Here is a 27,424-nt window from a genome sequence, read left to right on the forward strand (position 1 = left end):
TGGGTTCTGGGGAGGGGGGGAAGTATACTGTAAAACTTTTATAAAATTTTCAATAATAAAAAAAAAATTCTCACAGTAGTGCCTACCTGGATCCCACTGGAAGCCCAAAGACCCAAGATGTTGGCAACAGGCAAAGAATCAAAGAGAAGAAGAAGCCGGAGGAGCACCTGGCTTAAGAAGCCTCAGCAGTGCTGCAGACTGGGACAGGGGCGCAGCTGGCAGGCACATGTCCCAAACTGAGGGCTGAAAAGCCAGAGCTGCAAGCAGTGAGCCTAAGAGAGCGGCTGCAGGATGCTCCATACCAGGGACTGAAGTCTCACTGGGCAGCAAACATGGGGAAGGTGGCTGAGGCTGAGGACCCCCTAATTCCCACAGGAGTCAACATGACACAAGGGAGCAGATGGAAGATGAGGCAATTGGTCATGTTTTTTATGCCCATATGACTCCACAGTTTTGGGAACTGTTCTGGTTACTAGTTGATTTTAGGGTATGATTCAAAATGCTCTTCATTATGAAAAAACCAAAGGTAGGTAGACCCCACAAATAACAAGACTCTATATTATATAGAGTCTTGTTATTTGTGGGGTCTACCTACCTTTGGTTTTTTCTGTCCAGTGAGACCAGGTAGAGTAGCTACCCTTTGGATCCCATCAATAAAGCATGTCATCTAACAAGACTCAGGAGGTATGCCTTCTCTATCACGGAGTCTACTCGCTGAAATAATATTCCCAGAAATTCAGATGGTTGATGATGTTTAAGAAGCTATTAAAGAACTAGCTATTTTCCCAGGACTTGGGGTGGGGTGATAGTTTAGTCCCTGTTAGATAGGTTGTTTTTCCTTTGTTTATAAGTCTGTCTTCAAACTAGTCAAATTTTTTTCTCCAATCCTTTTTGAATTGTTCTCATTTTTTAATTGTAAGCCAGCCAAAATTGTTGTAGTCTGGCAGCTATTGAACTGTATTAATAAATAAACCAACCAATTTATTTATTTTCCCATTTTTGCTCCTTAATGCAAAGCAATAAGCATGCAAAACACTCAAAAGCACTCATAAACAATGTGATATAAATGTATATACATACAGAGATTTATACAGGTAGACCTTGATTTACAACCATTTGTTTACTGACTATTCAAAGTTAGCATGGCACTGAAAAAAGTGACTTACAACCAGTCCTCACACTTAGGATCATTGCAACATACCCACAATTTGGGCACTTGGCAACATACCCACAATTTGGGCACTTGGCAACCAGCATGTATTTACAATGGTTATAGCAGGGGTGTCAAACTGCCGGCCCACAGGCCGGTTGCATCATGCAGAGGCCCCGCCCATCCTAGCTCCAGCAATGCAAAAAAAGTCACGATACATCAGGACATATCACGTGACGCGGCAAGTTTGACACCTGTGGTTTATAGCATCCTGGGGTCATGCAATTTCCATCAGCAACCTTTCCAGCAAATTTTTCATAAGCAAAGTCAATTGGGGAAGCCAGATTTGCTTAATGACTACATGATTCACTTCAATATTTGCTTAATAACCATGGCAGAAAAAGTCATAAAATGGGGTATGATTCACCCTAACAATGGAAATTCTGGTCCCAATTGTAGTCTTAAGTCATTCCAAAGTGGAATACCAATACATTCCAAAGTGGAATACTATACATTCCAAAGTGGAATACCTGTCAAACAATCTGCATAACAAAGCACACATTCTATGCTATCTCTGTGTTCCTGTGTGCCTTTTAAAAATTGAATCTGAAGGATTTCAATAGTACTATACCTTATGGGATTTTCCCACCCTTTACTGGATTGAATTTATTTATTAAAAATATATTTAATGTGTGTGGGGTGGCACATTTAAATTAATACCGTCTCAAGATCACTTAGTTTAAGATGAGCTTCAGCTTCATCCTCTTTGAGGAGAATAGTGTTCCAGGGCGACCATTCTTGCCACTTATTCCACCTAATCATGACCAAATCATACAGATCATCCCAAGCACTAAGAGCTGACTGAGAATCCCAGAAATGTTCCACCATGTAGTGTAAGTCTTGCAGCTGCAATATAAAAACAAGAGGAAAAAAAAGAAATAATAAAAGTTAACTTCAAAACTTACCACATTTATAAAGTTGTTGCTTTGAATGACTATTATTGTATGCCACACATAGTCACTACATTTTAATTACAGATTAAAATGTTCTCAGGGAAAGTATTTCTCTCCTCTCTTTCTTTCTGCAATGGCTGTGATAACACACAATCAGCTTATTTATGCCAAAAGACGTATTGCCTCAAATACAGGTTTTTAGAAATTTATTGTAAGGTTTTTATGCAGATGGCTATTTCTACTTCCTCTCTTGACAGCTTGCTTGATTATCAATTTGTTGTTAGAACATTTTCTTGCTTCTAGCCACTTCCCAAATCCATGCTGTTAGTAAAGCATTAATGATCCGGCATTCACAAATAGAAATAGTATTTAATTAAATTCAAAGTTTGTAATATTCCACTACCAGTGAATTCCTCTCTTTTTTGCAAATATACTAAAAGTCTGAATTTCCAACCTGGAAATTCAGATTTTTAGTATATTTACAAAAAAAGAGTTCTAACCTGGAACTCAGCAATTTTATACCTAAAATGACATAATCCATATAAGCAACATTAGTATAGCTTAAATACTTTATAGTATAGTGTATTTTCCGCTATAAATCTATAAATAACTGGCAAGTCACACGGGCTTTAAAATTATAAGTAAATAAATAAATATAATTATTGATAATGTATATTTTAATCATAGGACTGATTTTATTAATCATCATGAGAAAATGTATCGCAAATGAGATAATATCACATATATAGTTTGGCAACTGTGAAATATCATAACATACAGCATAAGGTTGCCTTAAACTCCAATTACATTAATGAATGTTGTGATAAAGTACCTAGAGAATAAATATAGCCACATGATTTGAGAAAAAGTGTTTCTTAATAAATTGATCTGCTTAGGTTCAGTCCAGGGACATAAATCATTAATTCAGCAATGTACTTATAAAGACAAGTATCATTACCAGCAGATTTCTATTAATGCATACAAAAAATTGTTATTAAGAATATGCTTTAGATTCAGATATATTTTGAATTGAATTTTATATAGACAAATTTTACAGATATCTCAATAAATTGAAACAAGACTCATCAATGCAAAACAGAATCAAAATTTTCCTGAAGCTTTCATAGTGATTTAGTTTTCAAATGAAACAAACCAAAAACAGATCAATTTTCTCCCTAGGTATGAAGGAAAAGGTAAAGAGAGAAAAGATATGATGTAAAAAGATGTGATTTATATCAAGACTCTATGATGCAGGGGCACTGAATAATGTAAGACTATGCAAACAGGCAATGCATTTTACTAGATGAGTTTTAAATGGAAAATTCACTTGGGACCAATTCATTTCTGTTTTTAAAATGAAATAAATAGGGCTCATTATACATATTATAGTGCCTTCTAAAACAATACACAGCTTAATAAGCAAACATAGAACATATTGCTATTTCTTAATATTAATAATTATTTTATATTTTTTGCATTCAGATACAGATATATTTTCTATGAAAATGAGATTCCCAAATAATACAATTTTTATTTTGAATTCTACTTAATTATTTTCAGCACAGGATGTATTTCACTAACTAAAATGCAGCAACTTGAAATTCTGTTTATAACTGTGGATAAATGTCTAATTGCTGTTAAGTAATACAATTTAACTCTGGAACTTTATCATCTAATCCAATCTGATGTTAAATTGTACTTAATGTTTCAATTATTAAATTTGGTGAACACAGCATATTATTTACTTTTTTACCCTAGAAATAAACAAAACCAAACATGCTTTAAATCACTATGGCTCAAAATATTCACAAATTTATCTACTATAAAGTTTGCATTGCCTTGAGGTTTAAAGTCATTTATGAGGAAGTTAAGATGAATCTATATAGAAAGTAGTGACAGCAGCTCTGATGTAAACCACGGGCAAGAGACCCGGATTACTGTATTTAAACTATTTCTTTTGTACTGTATTGACAGAATAAAAATCCTACCAGTTTTATGTCTTCTACATCTTTTTCTTTTGTATTATTATCTTCTATATACTGCATACCTGAAGTATAAAGGCAATCTTAGCACCATCGCTGTATTTCATTTCAGACTCTCTAAGATTTCGGAGCATCCGTTTGTACTTCAAAAAGGCTTCCCTCTTACGAGCCTCATTGTCCAGCTTGCAGCAAAGACGGCACCGGCCGATGGTGCAAGAACTAACAGATATGGCAAAACTAGTAGAAGGTAGATATTTTTTGCAACCCAGGCAAAAATAGATGTTGTGATAAAGCTTCATTGGATCAGCTGGTACCTGCAAGAATGCTATTATAAGTTGTTGTTTTTTCCATAATGAATCAAAAGCCTAGACCAGAGGTTTCTAACATCATTGCTTTCAGTGGATGAAACTGAACTAAAAGAGAAGATGAGCTAAAGGGGTTTCAGAAGAGAAACTGATCTGGATTCATCTGCACATGTGAAATGTTGTGAAGATAACACTGAACTGCACTGATAAAATCTGTAAAAATTACACTTTTATAAGAATTTGTGGTTAAATTTGAGCACACACCAGGCTTCTGGATTGAAATGACTGAGACAAGCATGTTATTATCAGTTAGATAGCTAATCCTTAATATGTAATAATTTGCATTTTCAAAATTCAGTTCTATTAACTATAATTGCAATTTCAATTAGAAGTAACAAAAATAAATTGTATATGTATTAATAGGTAATTTACAAACCAGGTTGTAATGATCTACATTAACTGCTATCTCACTGTCAACCTTACAAATTAGCTGCTCTGTGGATTCATTTACCCTTAGTAAATTATAAATTATGAAATGTACCGTATCTCTCAAACAATTACTGTGATGTAGCACAATATAATAAACCTAGCAATTAAGAACATACTTTTAAACTTTGGTATATGTAGCTAAGTTTAAAAAAGATAAATGTTCTTTATATAAAACACTTTGAGAGGAATGTAATTATCAATACAAGCCATAATAACTTTGTTATACAGGTACTGAAACTATTTCAATAGTCTATCTCTTTGCATATCAAATAGTCTAATTGCCATACTGATTCCCCATCTACTTGCTACTTCAGATTTTACAGATAGTCCTAGACTTACAACCATTCATTTAGCAGCTGTTCAAAGTTACAATGGCACTGAAAATATGAGTTACAACTGATCTTCACACTTACAACTGTCAGAGCATTCCGATGGTCACATGATCAAAACTTGGACACTGACATATATTTACAATGATTGCAGCATCCGATGTCACTTGATTGCCATTTGTGACCTTCCCAGCTAGCCTTCAATAAGCAAAGTCAATGGGGGAAGCCGGATTCGCTTAACAATCGTATGATTCAGTTAACAACTTGAGTGATTCACTTAACAACCATGGAAAAAGGTCATAAAATTGGGCAAAACTCACAACCACCACCTTGCTTAGCAACAGAAATTCTGGTCCCAATTGTGATCATAAGTTGAGGACTACCTGTACTTCTATGACAGCATTCATAGGCAATTCATAAATAAAATCAAAATGTTACAAAGGCAGTGACATTTTTCCCTCTGCACCATCACTCTGCTGAACACCTAATTCCCACAGCACTGTCTTAGGTCTAAATATATTTACCCATGTAATAGGCTGTATTGGTATTATCCTTCTCATCTTCTCATCCTTCCTACTATCTTCTCCTATTGGTATCTTATGATTTATCACTTGTTTGTATCTTATGATTAATGATTGTAACTATGATTTATGATCTATGACCTATCACTTTGTTGTTTGTATGTACACTGAGAGCTTATGCACCAAAGCCAAATTCCTTGCGTGTCCAATCACACTTGGCCAATAAAAGAATTCTATTCTATTCTATTCTATTCTATTCTATTCTATTCTATTCTATTCTATTTCTTTGGAAACTGCCTAGAGATATGTATCTGTGCTAGTACAGTATACTGGGGACAAAAATCAATAAATAAGCAATTATCTTGAAAACCATGAAGGAGGGAGATATCTGTGTAGTTAAAATGCCCTATTCAATTTTCCTCTACTGTATTTTCCAATGGCAGCAACTATTTTCACTACCCAGTCCTCCAAGGCATTTTGAAGATACAAACAATGGTAGTACAATTGTCTTCACTGCTGTTGACTTTGGAATGGACAAGAATGCCTCAAATCAACCAGTACTCCCTTCAGACAGCAATAGAAATGCAAAATTTCTGAAGTGAGTCTGTGACCTACTTCCAAGTGAAGGAAATTCTCATAATAAGGGCAGAAGGAAATGCTCATAGAAAGGAATATTTTATTCATTTTCACAGAAAAAGAAAATATAAGTTATTAGCCCCCTCCCTGTCACCATGCTTTGTAGTGTGTACAAACCATAACTGACTATTTCCACAAAAGCTGAGTATGGTATAATATACTTCTTGTATATAAATTTCACTAATACTGCAATGATTGGATGACAACATAGCTATTCAAGGCTGGTTTTCCTCATCATGTTTACAGGTTTCAGTGTACAGCTCTTAGGAGGCTAAGGTGGAAGGTAATGTCCTACTTGAAGATGGAGAAAATAAAAGAAGATTTCAGTATATGCTGTTTACATAAGCAGGGAAAATCAGGCCACTTATTTTTACGAGTGTTCTGATATTGAGAAGAAACTGACTGAACAATTAAGGTTGCCACTGAAACCTACTAACAAGTTCAGGCAGAGATGAGGTAAATCTACTAGCAAGTCTCAGAGCAGGAGATGAGGCACATGTAGAATCTGAATAGAAAATGGCTTGCCTCCAGGATCACTTCAGATTGGAAGTTTTGCAATTTGACCTATGCTGCACCTGAATGAGGAGGAGATAAACTTCAATACCTGGGGATAGCACTCTGGAAACAAAATGATATAGTGTTCAGGCCAGATGAGCATAAATGTCATGTGTGCAAGGGCTCTGGGTGTCATATTTACAATGTTTCCTGAAGATTCTACCTGTTTGCCATAGTGCAAATAAAACTATAAAAATGAACATATTATTTCAATAACATTATTTCAAAATTCACTTAGTTACAGGATGGATGGAGTGATCTGTGTAGAAAGCAGAAGAAATGGCCTTAAAGATAGGAGAAAGAGCCATTCCCAAGGCAAAAGTCTGGTAAAAGAACCCTAAGCCTGAGCCAAGAATGTAATGTGAGTAAACCTCTTAGACAAGCCCCCCCCCCCAATTTACACAAAGACACAGAGAGGGAGGGGGGAAGCACATTCAGACTTGCTAAGATTTTGCTACCACAGCATTTCGCTGTGTCCCTGCATAACAGATACAGTGCCCTTGCTGACCTTAATAGCGACATTAAGGAGACAGGTCAAGGTAGTTGTGATGATAACTCAAACAAGCAGGGGATCGTGGTCTGAGATGAAGAACTTGTTTTTGACAGGGAGAAGTGCGAATCAGGTATTACACATCAGTCATGCAAGAAGAGAAAGGCATCCAAAAAGAGAAGCCACCTTCTGATTGGTGATTCAATTATAAGGGATGTAAATTTAGGAAAGAATATAGAGGTTTCAAAAGACGTCAGGTGTCTTCCAGATGCTACTGCCAATAGGGACAAGAAGCGTATTTTTAAAATAGTCAAGAACACCAGCAAGGACTGTGATGTGGATGCTATTGTACATCTTGGCACTAACAATCTGTCCCAAAAAGATGTACTCTCTGTACAGAATGATTTCCAGAGCTTGGGGCAGGAACTCAGCAGGATAGACTGTAGGCTTACTTTTTCAGAGGTTTTACCAGTGTATAAGGAACAAAATGGAAAAGGCCAACGTATAGCAGAATTCAATATGTGGCTAAAGGAGTGGTGTAAAGAGGAAGGCTTTGGTTATATTAGTCACGATGTCTATAGCTGGTCCAATAAAAAAATGTACAAAAGAGATGGTTTGCATCCATCCAAGAAAGGGACCGAGTTACTTGGCAATAAATTCACAGATTTTCTAGAGGAATATTTACACTAAATAACGGGGACAGTGAGTTAATTAATACAGAACATCCCTGTCCCCGGCAATCTAAAAATTATAGGGTTATCAATGCATGTAACATAGATGTGTGCGTGGGCAAGAATATCAACCTTGCTGTCAAGCAAAATCAAGCTTTTAATAGCAAGTGCCATACAAAGTGCACTAACCAAACAGGTGGTAAGAAAATAGGGGAACTCAGGCACCACACAGGTTATGTAGAAAGTAAACACAGGGTCAGTCATAAAGGACTCAAATGTCTATACACCAATGCACAGTAAACAGGGTGAACTAGAAATTGAAGTAAATGAGGGCAGATATGATATTGTTGCCATTACGGAAACATGGTGGGATGAAACCCACAAATGGAACACACAGCTAGAGGGATTTAAATTATTTAAAAGAAACAGACCAAACAAAAGAGGAGGTGGAGTTGCTCTATATATAAGAAATAACTACATCTCTACAGAAATAGAGCACAACAATGATGAAAACTGTCTTGAATGCATTTGGGTCAATATAAAAGGGGGGGAATGACATTGCCGTAAGTGTATACTATAGGTCACCCAACCAAACAGAGGAAATAAATGAACTTTTTGCTAGCCACCTAAAGTATGTAGGAAGCACATCACAATAGTAATGGGGGGCTTTAATTACCCTGACATCAACTGGGAGACAAACTCTGCACCAAGTGGAAGATCAAACAGATTCCTGACAAACCTAGCAGATAACTTTGTCTCCCAAAAAGTAGAGAAGGGAACTAGAGGATTAGCAATATTGGATCTAATCCTCACTAACAGAGATGAAATGATAGAAGGTGTTGAAGCCACAAGAACCTTGGGGGGAAGTGATCATGCAATATTGGAATTCAACATTCTGGAAGCACAAGCAATAGAACACAGTCAAACTAGAGTCTTGGACTTCAAAAGAGCTAATTTCAATAAATTCAGAGAGAGCTTGGGAAGGATTACATGGATGAGAATCCTCAAGGGGAAAACAACTCAAGAAGCTTGGGAAATTTTGAAAAGTGAGATAATAAAAGCCCAATCTAGCACAATACCAACAAAGAAGAAAAATAACAGCTCTCAAAAGAAACCAGCATGGCTGCATAAAGAACTCTCTGATTAAATTGAAAGATAAAAAGGACAAGTATAAAAAGTGGAAAGAGGGGCACATAACTAAGGCAGACAGTGCTAGACTGCATTAACAGAGAGATAGAAACAAGATCATGTGAAGTATTAATACCACTTTACAATGCCTTTGTAAGGCCACACTTAGAATACTGCATCCAGTTTTGGTCATCACGATGTAAAAAAGATGTTGAGACTCTAGAAAGAGTACAGAGAAGAGCAACAAAGATGATTAGGGGACTGGAGGCTAAAACATATAAGGAACATTTGCTGAAATTGGGTATGTCTAGTTTAATGAAGAGAAGGATGAGGGGGACATGATAGCAGTGTTCCAATATCTCAGGGGCTACCACAAACAAGAGGGAGTCAAGCTATTCTCCAAAGCGCCTGAAGGCAGGACAAGAAGCAACGGATGGAAACTAATCAAGGAGACAAGCAAGGAGAAACTTCCTGACAATTAGAACAATTAACCAGTGGAACAACCTGCCTCCAGAAGTGGTGAATGCTCCAACACTGGAAGTTTTTAAGAAAAGACTGGACAGCCATTTGTCCGAAATGGTGGAGGGTTTCCTGCCTGAGCAGGGGGTTGGATTAGATGACCTCCAAGGTCCCTTCCAACTTTATTATTATTGTTGTTGTTGTTGTTGTTGTTGTTATAGTAAAAGTAGTACTGACCTACATGGCATTGGTTTTATAATCTGATCTACCTCAAAGGACTGACATTTTATATAATCATCATCAGGATCAAATTCAGTCCAAAAATTAGATGGGCTCCTATTATGAATTTCCAAGCTTCCTGTTTTCTCAAGTATTTTTTTTAAATTCTACCTTTTCATTAGCTGATCTATAATTGTTTATGATGCTATTATTTTATTGTGAAATTTGTGTATGTTATTTACTTATTCAATTTATTGTTCTTTACTAAAATGACCTGTTAAGCGTGTTTAATAACTATGATGGGGTTAAGATGAATCTTTACTCTCATTAGCCTTCTTACAAGGCACTGCAATATTATAATCCCAAGATCACATCAGGGAGAGAACTTAAAAAAATTGGGGGGGGGGGGGTGTTTGGACTTTGATTTCGCTGTTCACAATTTTATAGTAGAGATGGGAAAGTTGTGGTCCAGCAGTTGTTATTGATTTACAGCTCTCTTGTTATTGTCTGTGCAGGTAGGGGATTCTGAAAGCTGTGGTTCAGCAAAATTCTAATTCTTTAACTTTGCTATGCATATCTATTGGCAAGTCCATTTTCTTCAATCACACTTATATGAGGCAAATGCCATGTTATATTACCAGTTCATTTTACTGTACTCAAATATTTTTCTTTCCAGTCTGTTAGGTGGCAGACAGCATACTCCACCTGGCTGTCACAAATGATATCTGGCTTTCATGTCATTTTTTCATACAGAATAGCCTCATCTATTCTCTTCTGTTTTGTATATATATTTTGTAATAATAATAATAATAATAATAATAATAATAATAATAATAATAATAATAATAATAATAATAATAATAATAATAATAATAATAATAATAATGATGATGATGATGATGATGATGATGTTGGAAGGGACCTTGGAGGTCATCGAGTCCAACCCCCTGATCAGGCAGGAACCCTACACCATTTCAGACAAATGGCTGTCCAGTCTCTTCTTAAAAACTTCCAGTGTTGGAGCATTCACCGCTTCTGGAGGCAGGTTGTTCCATTGGTTATTTAACTAGCATCATATTCTAGGCAATTTATAATATGATGTGATAGTATGATGTACTAGTATGATGTATAATGTAATGTATATAATATAATAATAATATAATATAATAATATAATATAATATAATATAATATAATATAATATAATATAATATAATATAATATAATATAATATAATATAATATAATATAATATAATAAATATAATATAATATAATATAATATAATATAATAATATAATATAATATAATATAATATAATTAATATAATATAATATAATATAATATAATATAATATAATATAATATAATATAATATAATATAATATAATATAATATAATATAATATAATATAATATAATATAATATAATATAATATAATATAATATAATATAAGCATGGTGACATAGTGGTTAGAATGCAGTATTGCAGGCTAACTCTGCCGACTGCCAGGAGTTCAATTCTGACCAGCTCAAGGTTGACTCAGACTTCCATCCTTCTGAGATTAGTAAAATGAGGACCCAGATTGTTGGAGGCAGTATGCTGACTCTGTAAACTGCTTAGAGAACGCTGTAAAACACTATGAAGTGGTACATAAGTCTAAATGCTATTGCTATATAATAACATACAATAATACTGCACTATATATTAGAAAATCTATAACAATATAACACTGCAATTATATTGTATCTGGCATCATTGGGTCTACGATATTTTCCCAAAGTCTGTAGAAATGCTAGGTCTTTGCCATTTTTTGGAAGACCATAAATGCAAGGCTATCCTTATCTTCATAAGAGGGGAGCCCCTACAGAGAATCCTGAGATCCCTTTCCATCACATCTCCTAGTAAGAGAGATACCATGATATCTGCTTTCTGGCTACCCAGGCCAGATGAGCATTATGTATCTGGGAAAGGTGAGTTCTTAGATCCCCAAGCCCCAAGCCATATAGGGTTTTAAAGTTAGTGGCCACTACCTTGAATTGCACTCACACACTCACACAGGGTAACCAATGCAGTCCCTGAAACATCCATGTAACTGTAACATGAGAAGTATCAAGAATAGCCAAAAGCTCTATGAGCCACTATGCTGTGGACCAGCTGAAGTTTTAGAATAGTCTTCAAGGTGGCTCTACAAAGAGCAAATTAAAGGAATATAGGTGAGAGTTATCCATCATTTGGACAGCAATGGACTATTTAAACAGAAAAGGAATTTCATTTAGCTCCACATTGCATATATATGTAACAGAGATGGAAAATACCTTGAGCAGTCGTGCAACCTCTGGATTAAAAAGAGGTGTTTTAATATACTGAAGAAATAATGTACAGATTCTTTGTCGAAGTCCTTGTAAATTACATTCCTTCACTGCCCTCATCATGAGGTCTGCTTCTCTATCAATTAATTCCACTATTTCTTGCGTGAGTTTACATTCATGTTCCTGAAAAAATAAAGTGTTTAGCAAACCATAGGTACACAGTTCCTTATACTGACTGTAATTCTTAATATCAGTTGCCTATTATAATAGTTTACAGGCGGCAGGGCATCTAAAATATTCAGAGAATAGCTTTGAAAGCATCTTCTGAGAAAGGGTCAACAAAGAGTCAAAATGTCAGATACTGCTCAACATTTCAGAAACCCTTTGCTTTTAGAAATGTGAATACAATGCGTTCCTCAGCCATTAGTTGTGATTTTTAAGCACTTAATTAACCAGAAAAATAGCTTTTATAGTAAGCTACATGTAAAACATCTTCCCTGAAATGAATAAAGCATTTTTGGAGTTTTTTATTCAGTGAAAATAGCAATGGAGGGAACCCAAGCCAGATTAGAGACACGCCAAGGGTATCTTTCCCCTATCAGAACTACTTATCTGTAGAAACCCTCACCCAAGCAATTTTTCCCAGAAGACACATCTTCTAGTTTGGCTTTAGGATAGAAATCCAACACTTGCTTCCCAGCTGTTCTAATATATTCTGTATATTTAAATATCTTCATAGTAAGTCAGTGTGCTTAGGATCATAGATCTCACTTTTTCATCAGTGTTCAGAAGCAATGAAGAGTGCACACTGTTGATCACACAGGACCTATCCATCCCCTCAGGCCCTTTCAATTTTTCAATAGTGGTTAATTGAGTTATTTGTTATCTTTTAATCTGGCTTCATTCATTCATTCATTCATTCATTCATTCTAAGAGTAGAATGGAAGCTACCAATTAAACATACACATATTTATTTTGTTTAAGGATTAATATGGCTATCCAAATTGCAGTAATGTGATTCCTGGTGGCATACAGCTATAAACAAATCATAGCATCTCAAATGTCAATAACAAAAACACCAATAAAGAAAACAAAATCGTACAGTTGAGGCATAACCACAATATACTCAGCATCCCAGAATATTCTGGCTCCAATGCTGAGAAAGCATCCACGTCTTCAAAGCCTTCCTGAAGGCCAACCAGATTGGAGACAGGCGAATCTTAGGGGAGGGATCATTCCAGAGGGCAGGGATCACAACTGAAAAGGCATGCTTCCTACGTCCTGTCAGATGGCATGTTTCAGACAAGGAGCCAGGAATGTGCCCACTCTATTGTAATGTGTGGGATGGCCAGAAACACCTAGACACAGATGATCTTTGCAAATACTGAAATCCTGGGCCATGAAGGTGGTAACCAGCATCTAGAATTGCATCTGAGAGCTTACTGGGAACCATGGCAGTTAGCAAAATAGAGGTGTAACCTCCACAACAATAAGGAATAAAGCCCTCAAATATAAATACAAATGGAGAACATCAAATATTTACTTATAAGGGCTCAAGGCAACATTTCACAATTTTCTCTACAACAACAGCTCTATGTGGTAGGTTTGACTAAAGGAGAATGACTTGCTTGATATACAAAACAAGCTTCCAAAGCTGATGAGATGGTTGAACCTCAATCTCCCTGGTCTTAGTCTGACATGTAAATCACTACATACTATTGATATGTGACATCAGTGTGTGTGTGTTTTTAAAGCCTTGGAGAAACATACCTTCACTGTATGTTTCAGGGCTAACAACACATCTAGCCGTTCATCTTGGGGAAGATCTTTCATACTAATGCTGCGATAGATTCCAAGTAATTCCCTGGCTCGCAGTGTGAATTGTGTATCCATCTCTGTGGTTCTGCCATCAAATGCTTTCCATCTTTTTGGTTCTGCACACTGGAGAAACAATTTGAACCAATGATTATAGAACAAGGAGCAGTACATGAATAAAGTACAGTGCTAGAAGTTTAATGGAGGGTCAGTTGTTGCTTCTACATATTTAACATTTCATTTTAGTTAATTAAAAAATAATCATTATTCTAAGAAATCAGCAATTACTAAAAGGTTTTTTTTTTATAAATCCTTAGATAAATTGTGAAATCCAGTGATTTATTGTAAAATTGTAGTTTCCTAATGAACATAAAAAATTCAAAGGACAATATAAAAAATATGAAAGACTTAATAGATTTAACAGAATGCAGCTAGAACCAGTATTATCATATAATAACAGTTTAATTATGCTAATCTGATGATAGAGATGAATAAAACATTTTCCAAAATGTATCACGTTTGTCCAAATTCTTGAAATATGGAAGCTATAAACACTTTTTTGATATAATCAATCTATACAGATTCCATATTCCAGCATTAAGGTTTTTACTGATTTTCTGGCAATCATGCTTTTTTAAAAAAGATGGATGGGCAACAAATCATCAAAATAATGTAAATAAACAGATCTTTAGGTTTGCAGTCAGATAGGGGAAGTGGGGAAGACTGGGAAAATAAAATAGTATTTTTTTTTAAGTTTTTGGAATCTGACTGTTTAGCACTTGTTAGACCCTCAGTGGCATGATCTTCTTTCGTGTAAACCAATTTTCATAACAGGAGATGAACAGCTGTGCACAAAAATTAGATACAACTTAGCATAATAACGACTGCCCAAGTTCTGGAGCTTGGATGGTTTAATGAAGCTAGATAATTTTAAACTTTGGATTTAATAGTTTTAGATTTAATAATTTGGATCTAATAAACTTAAAGGTTTTTCAGATTACCATAGATATTGCTTGAGAATAAATGCTTGAGAATAAAGTATTTGTAATTAATAATTAAAATAAAAATAAAAAATAGCATTGATAAATAACATTTATAGCATTGAGTCAAATAACCAGAAGGAAAACAGGTAACTGGGTTGCAGTAAACCTGTTTCAAACCAGGAACTGACAAAGGACTAGTTTGTGGTTACCCATAATACAAGGCCCAGGCTTTGATTGCGTAATTATGGCTATCATATTGACTTTTTTGATCTCCTTCATGAATACCTCTGCATAATTAGTAAGTTGAAGAGCCTTAAGAGCCGGCCTGGTGTAGTTTGATTATGTTTTAGTGGGGGTTTTGTATGGAGTACTTTTAGAGCAGGCCTGTTATTTAATTTGATTTTAGAACAGAAACTTGTGTATATTTATCGTGGTTTTTATTATCGCCTGTTCACCGCCCTGAGTCCCGTAAGGGAGATAGGGCGGTATATAAATTCAATAAATAATAATAATAATAATAATAACATCATTTGACCCTTGCACTTGAGTTCTAAGCTCCTACACTTTAGATCTGTGGTCCACCCACACTATGGATTCTACATAGTGGAGGAGAGACATGTGCATATTAATTTTCTTTGACAGAACTGGAGATAGAAGAACCACAATAAAACTGTGGAAAACAATTCCCTCCTGATTTAATTTTTTTTTTTTTTAAGAAAAGCAACCATGGCAATACTCCTATCTTTTAAAAGCTCCTTTTCAGTATGACTAAATCCTCAGCCTAGGGTTACTCCTTAATTCCTATGTAAATGCAAGAGATGGAATGAACATGGGTGGGTGGATATTAGGAGATTTCTAGTTCTGGCTTATGGCGATATTCTCTCTAACCTGTCTTGTCCTGTTTAATAAGCATCAGCCAGGGCATATTAGTACCATGGAGCTCTCTTCTAACTGTCTTCTCAACTCTTGGGCCCTTCCTGCTCTAAAATATGTGCTTGGGGAAAGCAAGGAACAAAGCTGACTGTGCTGTGTTCTTTTTTCTTTTCTTTTTTAACTTTAACAATTCTATTTCCACAGCTCTATACATCTCTAGGAAGCTTGAATGCACAGAAACTGTTTGCTACTGGAAACAGAAATCTGTACACTATTAAGAAACTCCTATTTTTCAAATTATATAAGCATTAAAAAATAAAAATAGAATTTCATAAATAAAATTTGACAGATTCTTAGTGGGTTTAGCTCTATAATTAAATGAAGTGCAGATAATTGGAACTGATGGACTGAAGCCAAACCCAATTTTGAAAATTGATGCAATAGATTTTTGCCTAATTAAATAAAATTCTACATCCTTCAATTAGAGCTAGCAAACACTTGACAGAATCAGAAACAAAAGATTGTTGCTCCAGCATAATTAAAGTTCTATTAATTTGTTTTCTTGTGCATGCATGATAACACAAACCTTTTATATGTATTATGAGACACTGTAAACCAGTATTATGACACCCAGAATAGCTGAAGAGATTTAAAATCACTGATCACACATTAATTTTCTCTGTATGCACAAAGCATTTTAGAGAATGTTTCCCAATCTGGTTTGCTCCACCATAGGATCAGTGCCTGTCCTGTATTCCCAAATATCACAGGACTCCAGAAATTCTCCTGCACCAAAAATCATACTATAAAGTCAGTTTTGTAGGATTAATATTGTAGCTGGGAGATGGGTAGTTTTCCAAGGATGAGAATTCTTGCCTTGTCCTAGAACCTCTGGTCCCCTCCAAGCCTACTAAAATCAAGGGTAGGTAAGTGGCTTGATATCCTTATACCTAGGATTAGTAAACTGAAGTAGAGGCAGTTATATTTTGAAGAATTTTAGCAGGCTTTATTGAACCAGGTTGAAAAATAATGGTTTGCATATTAAGAAATCCATGGTGGACTTATATAAGTGCAATCTGATATGTTCCAGAATCTCCCAACCTCAACTCTGTAAGTCATACAACCAAGCATTCTGAAATGTTTCCTAATCCAACTTTTCAATATGCAGAATAAGTTGAAATCTGAAGAAATTGTTTGAACATCTTAAAATGTCAAAATTGCTCTACTTACGCAGTAACTACCCATATTGCATAAAAGATCTTACTGATTGCTCTTTCACAACAGCTTTTGGGCAGAGAGCCCATTTTTAGGATGCAGGTGTGAACTTGATACGCATTTGTCTGACTCCAAGCAGGGTGTTAGCAATACATACAGGTAATACAACACATGCAAGATATATCATCTTTATTATTATTAATTAAGAATTAAAACTTAGGTTATATAATGAACAAGAATATATTTGCTGTTCCTTGTCTCAGATAACCAAGACACATACACATGTGAAGCATGTTGGAAATAACATATCTTGAACTTAAAGTGTATACACTTTTTGAACAATATTATAACTTCATCTTATAAACTTACATCTAAAAACATTCTGTAGAAATTGTGAAACAAAAGAAAAACTTGTAGAAAGTTCAAATGAACAATATTCCATTTCTCCTAAAATATTCAGGAAGCATCTTAAAACAGCAAAAAGGGTTTAAAATGTATTCATTTTATGAATATCTTTACATATGACACTTGGTGTCATAGATCAATCACAAAATGAAAAGTAAAAAGGACTTTAGTAATTTATAACAAAACAGACTGGCTACTGGCAAAGGAGTAAGAAAAGGGTACATACTCTCCTCTTATTTATTCAAACTATACGATGAATATAATGTATGTGTGTGTGTGTGTGTGTGATATCAATTAACATATGGCTTAATTATGTGCATGTATTTTAATGTGGAGTGGTACATATATAAAAGACAGACCCCAGCTGGAAAAAGATTAGGGAAGTGAAATAAGAAACATCAACCTAGGCAGTTAAAATCTTGAACCAAAGAGGGAAAGAAAATTGAACTACTTCAGAAGATTCTCAGAATATATTTTGTGATTAAACCACTCTCTTATGTGTAGAATCAGTAAAACCAGAATGAACTACCAAGTCACAAGAGAGTTCTTATTATCTTGTGCAACCATTGTAACAATTTAGAACAAGATCAGCTTTCTCTGGTAGCTTTTTTTTATATCCAGTTTTGTGTCAACTACATATGTCATGAGCATGCCTTTCACTTTTTGTTTCAAGCATTTATAACTTTTTAAAATAATATTAGACTGGACCCAGAAGGGAACTCTGTGGCACACTACTCAACACATTACTCTCTCTCCTGCTTCAAAAGAATCTCTCTATCCATTCCATTAGTCAGTGGTAATTCCACTGAACCTTGCCCACATTTTAGCAGACACACCCTCTTGTTCTCCTCAAACATACCATTTCTTAGTTTCTGCTGTGATTCAAAACAATTCTGAGAGTCAAGTGTCAGCAAATGATAGTTAGATAGCTGTCTCTTGCAGTGGGATGGGAAAGGGAGATTTTTGTTTATTAAACTAAAGTAGGATTTTTGCTTATTAAACTGGAGTTAACTACTAACTGCTTCTTCCATCTAATTTTCTCTTTCAGCAGGGAACTGGATTTAGAGCATAAACTTGGTAAGGTTTCTATACATTTTCTCTGGATAAAAACAGTCTCTAGCAGGAGAGAATTCTTATGAGGGAAACTGAAGAATAGAAATGAAGCAATTTTAAAATTAGGGAAAACAATATTTATGGATATTGTATATTATTGTATGCTGTGTATTTGGAAGCATCAAAGCTTCTAAGTTTATTTCGAGTATAGTGTTGGCTGCTAGTGACATCTACAGGTGGATAAGCAATTTAAGACATTTACCCTAATTAAAATAATAATTTCTTATTCTTATGTCTTTTTCTTATCTATTGCTCTATTCTTAGAATTATTTGCTATTATTCCAAAGTAATGGTGCATTTATTTACTATCTTTACATTCCTACTTTTAATTTCAGTCTGAAGTTTCTTCTAATAAAGAATTCATCTTAATGTTAGAACTCTAAGTTCATAAGATTATCAATATAAGAGAACTCTAATACACAAATGAAATACTTGGGTATTTAGTTCAAATCATATATGTGAGTAGAGTCAATTGTCTTTGAAACAGAAATCACACACAAAGAGAATACAATGCAAAACAACAATTTAAATTTACAATGTACTTTATTTGTTTTGGCTTAAAGTACACCTGATAATTAGAACAATAGAATCATGAGGCTAGAGCTGGAGCTCACTACTGGTTCATATTTAAGTGGTAGCCCACCAGGACACCTAGATCCTTCTCACAGTTACTACCGTTGAGCCAGTTACTACCATTGAACCTGTGTATTTGGTTTTTCCTGCCTAAATGCAGGATCCTTACTCTTCTCACCACTGAACCACATCTTGTTGAACAAGGCCCAATGCTCATGTTTGTCAAGATCCTTGCTAGAGATTTGAAAAGGAATAGGTCACTGGAAGCTTAAAAATGAGATAAGAAAAGGATTGCCATTGATTATCTGACATGTTACAACTTCAAACTATCCAGCAGCAATATGATCTACACAGGAAATAAAATCAAAAACAAATTCTTCTTGAGATGCAACTTTACCAATTTCTTCACTTGAAGAGAAAACAGGATGATGGGTATACTTAATTTACTTGATGTTGTAGTCTTCCCCTAAATACTTCTCCCCCCCCAATAGAAAATTTATTTTACATGTGAAATAATGAGTTTTCCTGAAAAGCCTTACACAAAATTTTAAATATATTTTCCTGCAGTAGAGCCAAAGGGGTCTGTTGCTATAACAGTGACAGAAATAAGATATCGTAGAATATAAATTCTGGTAATGTGAATGAAATTACTATAATAAATTTACCCTACATGCCTAAAATGCAGTATTAATTAAAGGTTATAGAGGGCATGGTTAGCATCATTTTCAATAAGAAGATGTAATTAAGTAAATTAAGATGTAAGTGGTGGCTTCTCTGTACATAGGTGAAAAGAAATTTTCACAAATTTATGAGTGTACATAAAGACTTTTAATAACCATATCTAATGAGCCAATTTTACTGCCAGACATGCATAAAGCTCACAAATCATATCACCAACTGGTAAGTTAATTACTGTGCTTTTCTTCAGTATGTTGTTAGTTTGCAAATGTTAATTTCGGTTTTTGAACTCTTGGTTACACGAAGACAGAAATTATCTCACTGACCTTTTCCAGAAAGAACAGGATTGCTTTTTCATGGTTCTCTTCTGCTGCATTTATTTTGTGTCTCCCAATGCAAGCAATCAGCTGGGTCTCTTTTTCTAGAAGTCCACAGAGAGCTGCTTTCCGTTCAGCTCCAGTGAAAGTGCTGTTGATGCCCTCAAGTTCCTCTTTTCTCCATACTGCATCAACACAAAAAAACTATATTGATTTTTTTTCAGTTCTCATTTTTTGATTAGCCTTCACCAAGCATTAATACAAATTGAATATTTTAAATTAGTCAAGTCTTAATAAACAGAAGCCACCTGAGTTGCTATTTAGTTATTCTAAATCATCATTTACTAGTTAAGTGTTCTTGATATACACCAGTAGAAGCCATCTTTGGGTTATTCAAATCAATTTCATAATATTAAAAAGTTCTTCTGTAATATATACACAGTCTCTCATGTCATTAGAAACATGTAAGAATGCAGCTAAAAAGAAAGTAGACATATAGTTTCTAACTGTGGATAAGCAAATTCTATCTCAATAGCCAGATTATGTTTCAAGTAGGACTAATCCATTTGCCTTCAGGCCAGTGGTACTGATGATACTCCTATATGAGAGTATTTGACGAGGAGTGCAGGGGTTACACTAGGACACATTTTTTTGGTATTTGCTTCTTCATTATGGAATAATTTTACCTCAGAGTCCAATAGCATAGTTCTAATGGTTTTTAGAAGTGCAGCCAAAATGGAGATGTTGTGTAGAACATCTGATCTACAATATTCCTTGGAGTGCCAACTAAAGAGGAACACTAGTTTTAATGGGAGATATTTTTTATAATTATTATTTTTATGGACATATGTTATATTAATATGTGGAAAGAGCTAACAGTCCCTGTGGAATTGGTGTCATAGAAATGTTATAGTATGTTAATAGGGCCAGTCTAGTCTAGTGATTAGTGATTAAAGCACTCATCTAGTGATTAAAGCACCAGTCTAGAAACTGGGAAACTGTAAGTACTAATTCTGCCTTAGCCATTAAAGCCAGCTGGGTGACCTTGGACCAGTCACTCTCTTTCAGGGTTGTTGTTGGGGGGGAAATAGGAGGAGGAAGGAGTGTTGAATATGTTCGCTGCCTTGAGGTATCTGTTAAAAAGACCGGATACTAATTAATTAATTAATTAATTAATATTTAGTTTTTACCAAACTACTATCTTATATTTGACTGAGCATGTCACAAGTTTACATGGCCTTCCAGGTCAGCGTAATTTAGAACAGTGCAGTAATTATAACCAAATGTTAAGGGCTAATAAGCAATTTTACTTTACCTTTTGAGACCTTTGCTAAAGAGCTTTTCAAAACTTCCAGTTTGCTATAAAATAGCAAAACAACATTTTATATATTTATTTTTAGATTTATATCCTGTCTTTTAGGAGTTTAAGGTGACCTGCATAACATTCCCTTCTCCCATTTTTACCCACTACAGCTATCTTGTGTGATAGGATGGCCTGAAAATAAATGACTGGCTCAAAGTCATTTGAGTTTTTATGGCTGACCTCATCTTTCCTGTTGCCACTCCAGCATCGTACTACAAAGCCTATTAAAGAAATGACACAATTTTTCAAAAGTTTCCAAATGTGAATCCTACGATCATGACTCCAAATTTTTATTCTTTTCCTTTCTAAAAGGAAGTTTGGACAAAGTTACACAAGACATTTTATGATACAATGACCAAAGCACCTATCCTGAACTATGTATGAATCAAAGATTTATGGAAAAAATAAGCTTGTGATAATGAATAAAAATGTCCACGAAATGGCCATAGTTGTCTGTATTTCTGATAATCTCATTAGTGTTCTACCTTACAAACTAGAAAAAGGTTGAAACAATTTCTGATATTAAACACTTCTCCCTTTTTAGGATTATTTTATCCTTTATTACAATGTTTTTTAAAAATATTGCTACTAATGCATTACTCATTTAAATAAAAACATAAATCTAAAAAAAATCTTTAAAGATCCACAACTTGTATTAAAATATAAAACATATCATTAAAAATGAAGCTCACATTTTGGGAATTTGCATATAAAAAGCCTGCGCCAAAGTCATTTACATGCTGAAGGACAAAAGCATAGGCAAAATTTCCTGTTCTATTGTCTGATCCAAACTACATTCCCAATCCTTTTGTGGTACTTTTTATTTTTAAAGCAAACATGAAGATTTCCAACAATGACTTATATAGCCAATAACTGTATGGTCCCATTTTAGTAGCACTACAGTTATGTACCAGACTAATCATCTAGATCACAGGTGTCAAACTTGATCGTGTCACATGATGTAGCGCAATGTTTTTTGCCTTTGCGGAGCCAGGGTGCACGTGGCCTGTGTATGAGACGCATCTGGCCCGCGGGACACCAGTTTGACACCCCTGATCTAGATCTTCTGTCATTCACCAAATTCACCAACTACAACATTTAAAACAAATAAGCTGAAAAAGAAACAAAATCTAGATCTGCCAATCTGTCTTATATGTACACTAAGTGATATTCTGGATAAGCTTATCATCCTCAGATCTTACACACAACCATGATAAACACAGTTCAGCACTGATCCTATCCTCCTTATCAGTGGATTCATTTCTGATGCTCTGGACAAGGTGTTATAGCCATCACATATGTGGAAATAAGAGGTGAGCTCTGACTGATTAATCATGCATCCTTTTTGCTTGAAAGAAGTAATAAAAATCAAATCCATGTTATAACCAGCCATTCATCCATTAACAAAACAGCTAAACTATTGACTGTAAAAGATGGGCACTGGCAAACTGATAGTTTGTTTACACAAAGCAATGCTACATCGTAATATATAGTGCTAGATTTTAATAACCAAGCTGGCATTCAGCTGAAGGTATCTGACAGCCTATTATGAATTTATTTTTTTTGTTATCAGCATACAATAATAATGAGGTATCAATGAAGTCAGGCAGATTATGTAACAAAGCAATATATAAACTGTGCAAAGGCTCTCACAAACCACCTTTTATTTCTCTTCCCAGAACCATGTGGATTACTAAACCCCATTTAATACACAAAGAGCTGAAATCCAGTATTGGAAGTTTTTCAAAGGTATCCAAACAGAGCTGGACTTTAAAAACTGGATGGAATGCACTATCCTTTTGCCAGCCCTATAGAATGGGCCAAATCAAGAAACAAGAAGGAAGATAAGAAAGACAATATAATTAATATTGGCTACAGTAACAGAATCTTGAAACCTGACAGCTTTTGTCCTTCCTTCACTCTTATATAGCCCTTAAGACACAAGGTAGTAATCCTGACTTTCTCATTCCTTTCCAAGCAAAGTTTCCCACAGTTATGGCATATTTTCTTCAAGGCTTTCTCCATACTGCTTTATCTATTCTCAAAAGCATCAAGACCATAATTCTTACATGATTTTGAGCTTTTAAAAATATTATTTTCAAAAATATGTTTATTAAAATTCCATTTTCATCTAAAGACTGAACCATTATTTTTCTTTAACCAAGTGACAAACAGATCTGTTACTCTTCTTTAAATATCAGTGAATTGCTACATGCTTTAAGTATCACTAGTATAAATTATCAGGGTCCATATGAGAATAGCAGTCACAAAGAAAAATAATTAATCACTGTTTATGAGGAAACAAGTTTTAAAAAACTGACTTCTATTACTTCTGTTACTTACTTCTATTAAGGTAACAAGTGCTTCTTTTAATTTAATTCTTTCTTATTTGAAGAAAAACAATCAAGTCACTTATTGAGGAAGCATCCAGAAAATAATGAATAAAAACAGTAGCAAGCAATCAGAAACAGCACAATTCAACAACAGCTTATTTCAAGACTGATGTACTGGACTCAATAGCTACTATTATGTAATCAACAGTTTACACATCCCCACCCCTTGCACTTTGAAGAAACAGGATAGAAATAATATTGACAGTTTTGAACTTTGGAATTAGAGAAGACTCTTGAGAATACCATGCACAATCAAGAAAACTATCAAATAGATCATAGAATAAAACAATCCAGAATTCTCACTTGAAAAACATGTGACAAGGTTCAAATTATTATGTTTTAGATACATGATGAAAAGATCCCGGTCCTTAAGAAGATCATAATGCTGGGAAAGAGGGAAGGAAAGAGGAAAAGAGGGCAATCAGCAGCAAGGAGAATGGATCTGATTAGACCAGGAATGGTGCACTTTTGGAAGACCTAAGGATCAGATTGGGGACAGATTACTATGAAGAGGATCTATCCATATGGACAATAGGACCCATCACTTAATTTATGGCACTCAGATACTCAATCAAAGCAGTCTAAAATTTACTTATATCCAGTCTGATATTTACAAATAGTGCTAAGAAAAAGTGATAGAAATTCACAATGACACTTTTTTTCAGACTAGAATTTCATAAAACTACTTCAGTACGCTTTTGGATAACACCTAAAAATAGAGCAATTGTTTTCATAACCAGATCAATATTTTTCTAATTTGAGAAGATGAATGGTAGGCAACTGTTAATTAAATTATCACTTCAAGGGAATGGTCTTCTAATTCCAGGGAATGTACAAAGGTGGATGTTTTCCATTTTTCTTGTATTAGTTTTTAAATATAGCTCTGAAATGCTATCAAAAGGCATGTCAGATGATGAATACATTCAAAGAAAATCAAGTGCACTTTTAACTTCCTAAAATATGAGTTCTTTCACAGAGAACAGATAAATTATGCCTCAACATAATATACAAGGAAACAGAACCTCAGTGTAGAAGAATCAACATCACCAAAAATGTTGCAGTCATTTAAGCCAAGGGTAAACTAATTCAGAAGAATCATTATTTCTTAAGGAAACAGAGAAACTATTTTTTAAAAAGGCAGCTTCCCTACCTCTATATAGAAACCCAACACATCAAGTAGAGGTTTCTGCTAAAGTTAGTTTTATATTATGCTGGTTTTATATTGGAAGCACTAAAATATGATTCTTCTTCAATTACAAATGTTTTCATTCAAAACTCTGTCTCTTATAACTGCCACTCTTCTTTGCATAAGTACCTAGAGGATCTCTGAATATAATAGCTGAAAATAGATAGGAGTTTACAGAAACTGGAATATGTCTTCTAAAGAATGTGCAAATGGATCTGGCCTACACAAATCTGGAAAACCAATAAGTGATAACAAAAATTTAGAGTTTACTGTTTGTCTTTGGCATCAAGACGTGACTGTAGGGATTTGGCAATTCCCAGATCTGGCAAACCTAATAATAACTAATTCTACGTTTACAGATAATACCAGTTATCCCTTCTTCTTTTTCTTGATTTAAGTTACTTAATTAATAATATGTCTTTTAAAACAGATACTTTGTGAGCAACAATGTAGACATAAAGAAGGGAAGTGCATTCAGTAAGGCTTGGATAATAGCTAAAATACTGAAAAGATGCTGAATACTGAAACTTTGCTGATCTGCATGAAATATCCCAGTGTAACTGGGGTTTCTCAACAGTGGCTATAGTTCTGCATCTAATCTATGATAAATTGTTGAAAAAAAATGAGAGAGTTTGGGTTTACTTATTGGCAAAGAAGAGACTGGATACTTACATTCTAAGGCATGATAAAGTAATTCAAAATCATCCTTTGTTTTAGGATGCATTCTTCGATTATACTCCCTTAGCAATTTTAATTCCCTCTCTCTCTGTTTTCTTAGTTCTTCTTGCCTTTCCCATTCCAGTCTCAATCTTAACTGTTCTTTTAGTTTGTTTACCCATTGAATAGCTAGCCATCGTCGATAATAGGTTTGGATTACGATGATCTACACACAGGGAGAGAAAACAAAGAGCAATTAATTAAATTAATATTTGTGGAAAGTATAAAGTTCTGTAATATTTCTACAAAAACAAGTGATTTTGTCAATCAAGCAGTTCGTGCAGTGGTGGGATTCAAATATGTGAACAACCAGTTCTCTGTGTGGATGCCGCTTCCGGAAGTCCATTCTGGGTCTGGGCAACAAAAAATTAGCTACCGGTTCTGCCGAAGTGGTGCAAACTGGCTGAATCCCACCACTGAGTTATGTCACACTAGCAAATTTTAAGTATTTTTCTCTAGAAAGAGCTTAACCACCAGCAGAATCTGAATGACCACCAGGCAAAGTGTTGGGTTGTCATGCAATGTGCTTCCTTCTTTACTTTAGAAAATCTTCAACTCATTTTTGATGCAAACTATAATTCAAAAATATCAAAACTGTTCTCCCATTATCTAGCAATGGAAAAACAGATATTTAATGGTACTTAAAATTTTCTTCATTTTTATGAGAAGGGAATAGTTGTTCATAAAGGTTTGAACAATAATAGGAAATGCAGCATGCCAAAGCTCATAAAAATCTGTTCAGAAAATTTAAAATTGTCAGTATCTTGGTGTTCATAAGTTTGCTTCTTCTGCAAAATTTTCTTGCCAAATTAGGTAATAGTGCCTCTAAAACTGTTCCTTAAAATTTCAGAACGTTCTTGCATTCAACCCAAAAAACCAACAACCTTACAATGAAGCTATATGCTATGATCGATTAACAACAGATCCTATCTCCTCCCCATCCTGCTCCCACCTCCCCTTCTTTTAATTGGGTTGCAGTGTTTGGCTTTTTGGATTAATTTCTTTATGTTTTTAGTTTAAATAATTTTTACCTTTTATGACTGTAAGCCACCTAGAATTACCCTGAGGTAAGATGGGAGGCCTATAAATTGTACATAAAATATTTTCTAAATAAGGCAAAAAATAAGTTTTGAGTTTTCAGACTATACTTTTACAATCTGCAGAGCTCATTCTGATTTGAGAATAGATGTATTAAACAACTACATTAACAGTAAAACAAAAACAAAAAACCATTGCCCTCCCCTTTTCTGGCATAGCTGCAATAGTTTCAGAACTATTCAGAACCCTGAAGATTTTTCAATCAAAACAAGAAGATGTGGATCCAGTCCCAACTTGGGTAAGTTAAAGTCTATTTATTTATTTTTTATTTATTTAATTTTTATCCCGCCCTTCTCCTTACGGACTCAGGGCGGCTGACAGCCTTATAAAACAGATACAACAATAAAAATACCCAGTTTAAAACCTAATTAAAATGAAATATTTACTGTGGCCTATGTCAATTAAAATTACTCTTAAAACCCCACTAAAAATTCCCCTAGGCCAATCCCGCTTGTTGGAAGAGCCATGTCTTAAGGGCGCGGCGGAAGGAGGGGAGATCC

General features: G+C 34.7%; 1 protein-coding gene across 1 annotated transcript in view; it reads right to left on the reverse strand.

Annotated features, from left to right (window-relative positions):
* The window catches only part of IQUB (IQ motif and ubiquitin domain containing), a 37,239-nt gene that overhangs the window by 3,837 nt on the left and 5,978 nt on the right, over positions 1-27,424 (reverse strand). Inside the window, exons 6-11 of the mRNA XM_029285351.1 lie at positions 25,782-25,992; positions 20,177-20,352; positions 13,966-14,136; positions 12,202-12,378; positions 4,151-4,399; positions 1,871-2,056 (exon numbers count right to left, since the gene is read on the reverse strand). Of these exons, the coding sequence (XP_029141184.1) occupies positions 1,871-2,056; positions 4,151-4,399; positions 12,202-12,378; positions 13,966-14,136; positions 20,177-20,352; positions 25,782-25,992 (1,170 nt within the window). The remainder of the gene's footprint in view (positions 1-1,870; positions 2,057-4,150; positions 4,400-12,201; positions 12,379-13,965; positions 14,137-20,176; positions 20,353-25,781; positions 25,993-27,424) is intronic.

This window comes from Protobothrops mucrosquamatus, unplaced genomic scaffold (genome assembly GCF_001527695.2).
Source record: "Protobothrops mucrosquamatus isolate PMUCROS unplaced genomic scaffold, P.Mucros_1.0 scaffold_172, whole genome shotgun sequence".
NCBI classification, from domain to species: domain Eukaryota; kingdom Metazoa; phylum Chordata; class Lepidosauria; order Squamata; family Viperidae; genus Protobothrops; species Protobothrops mucrosquamatus.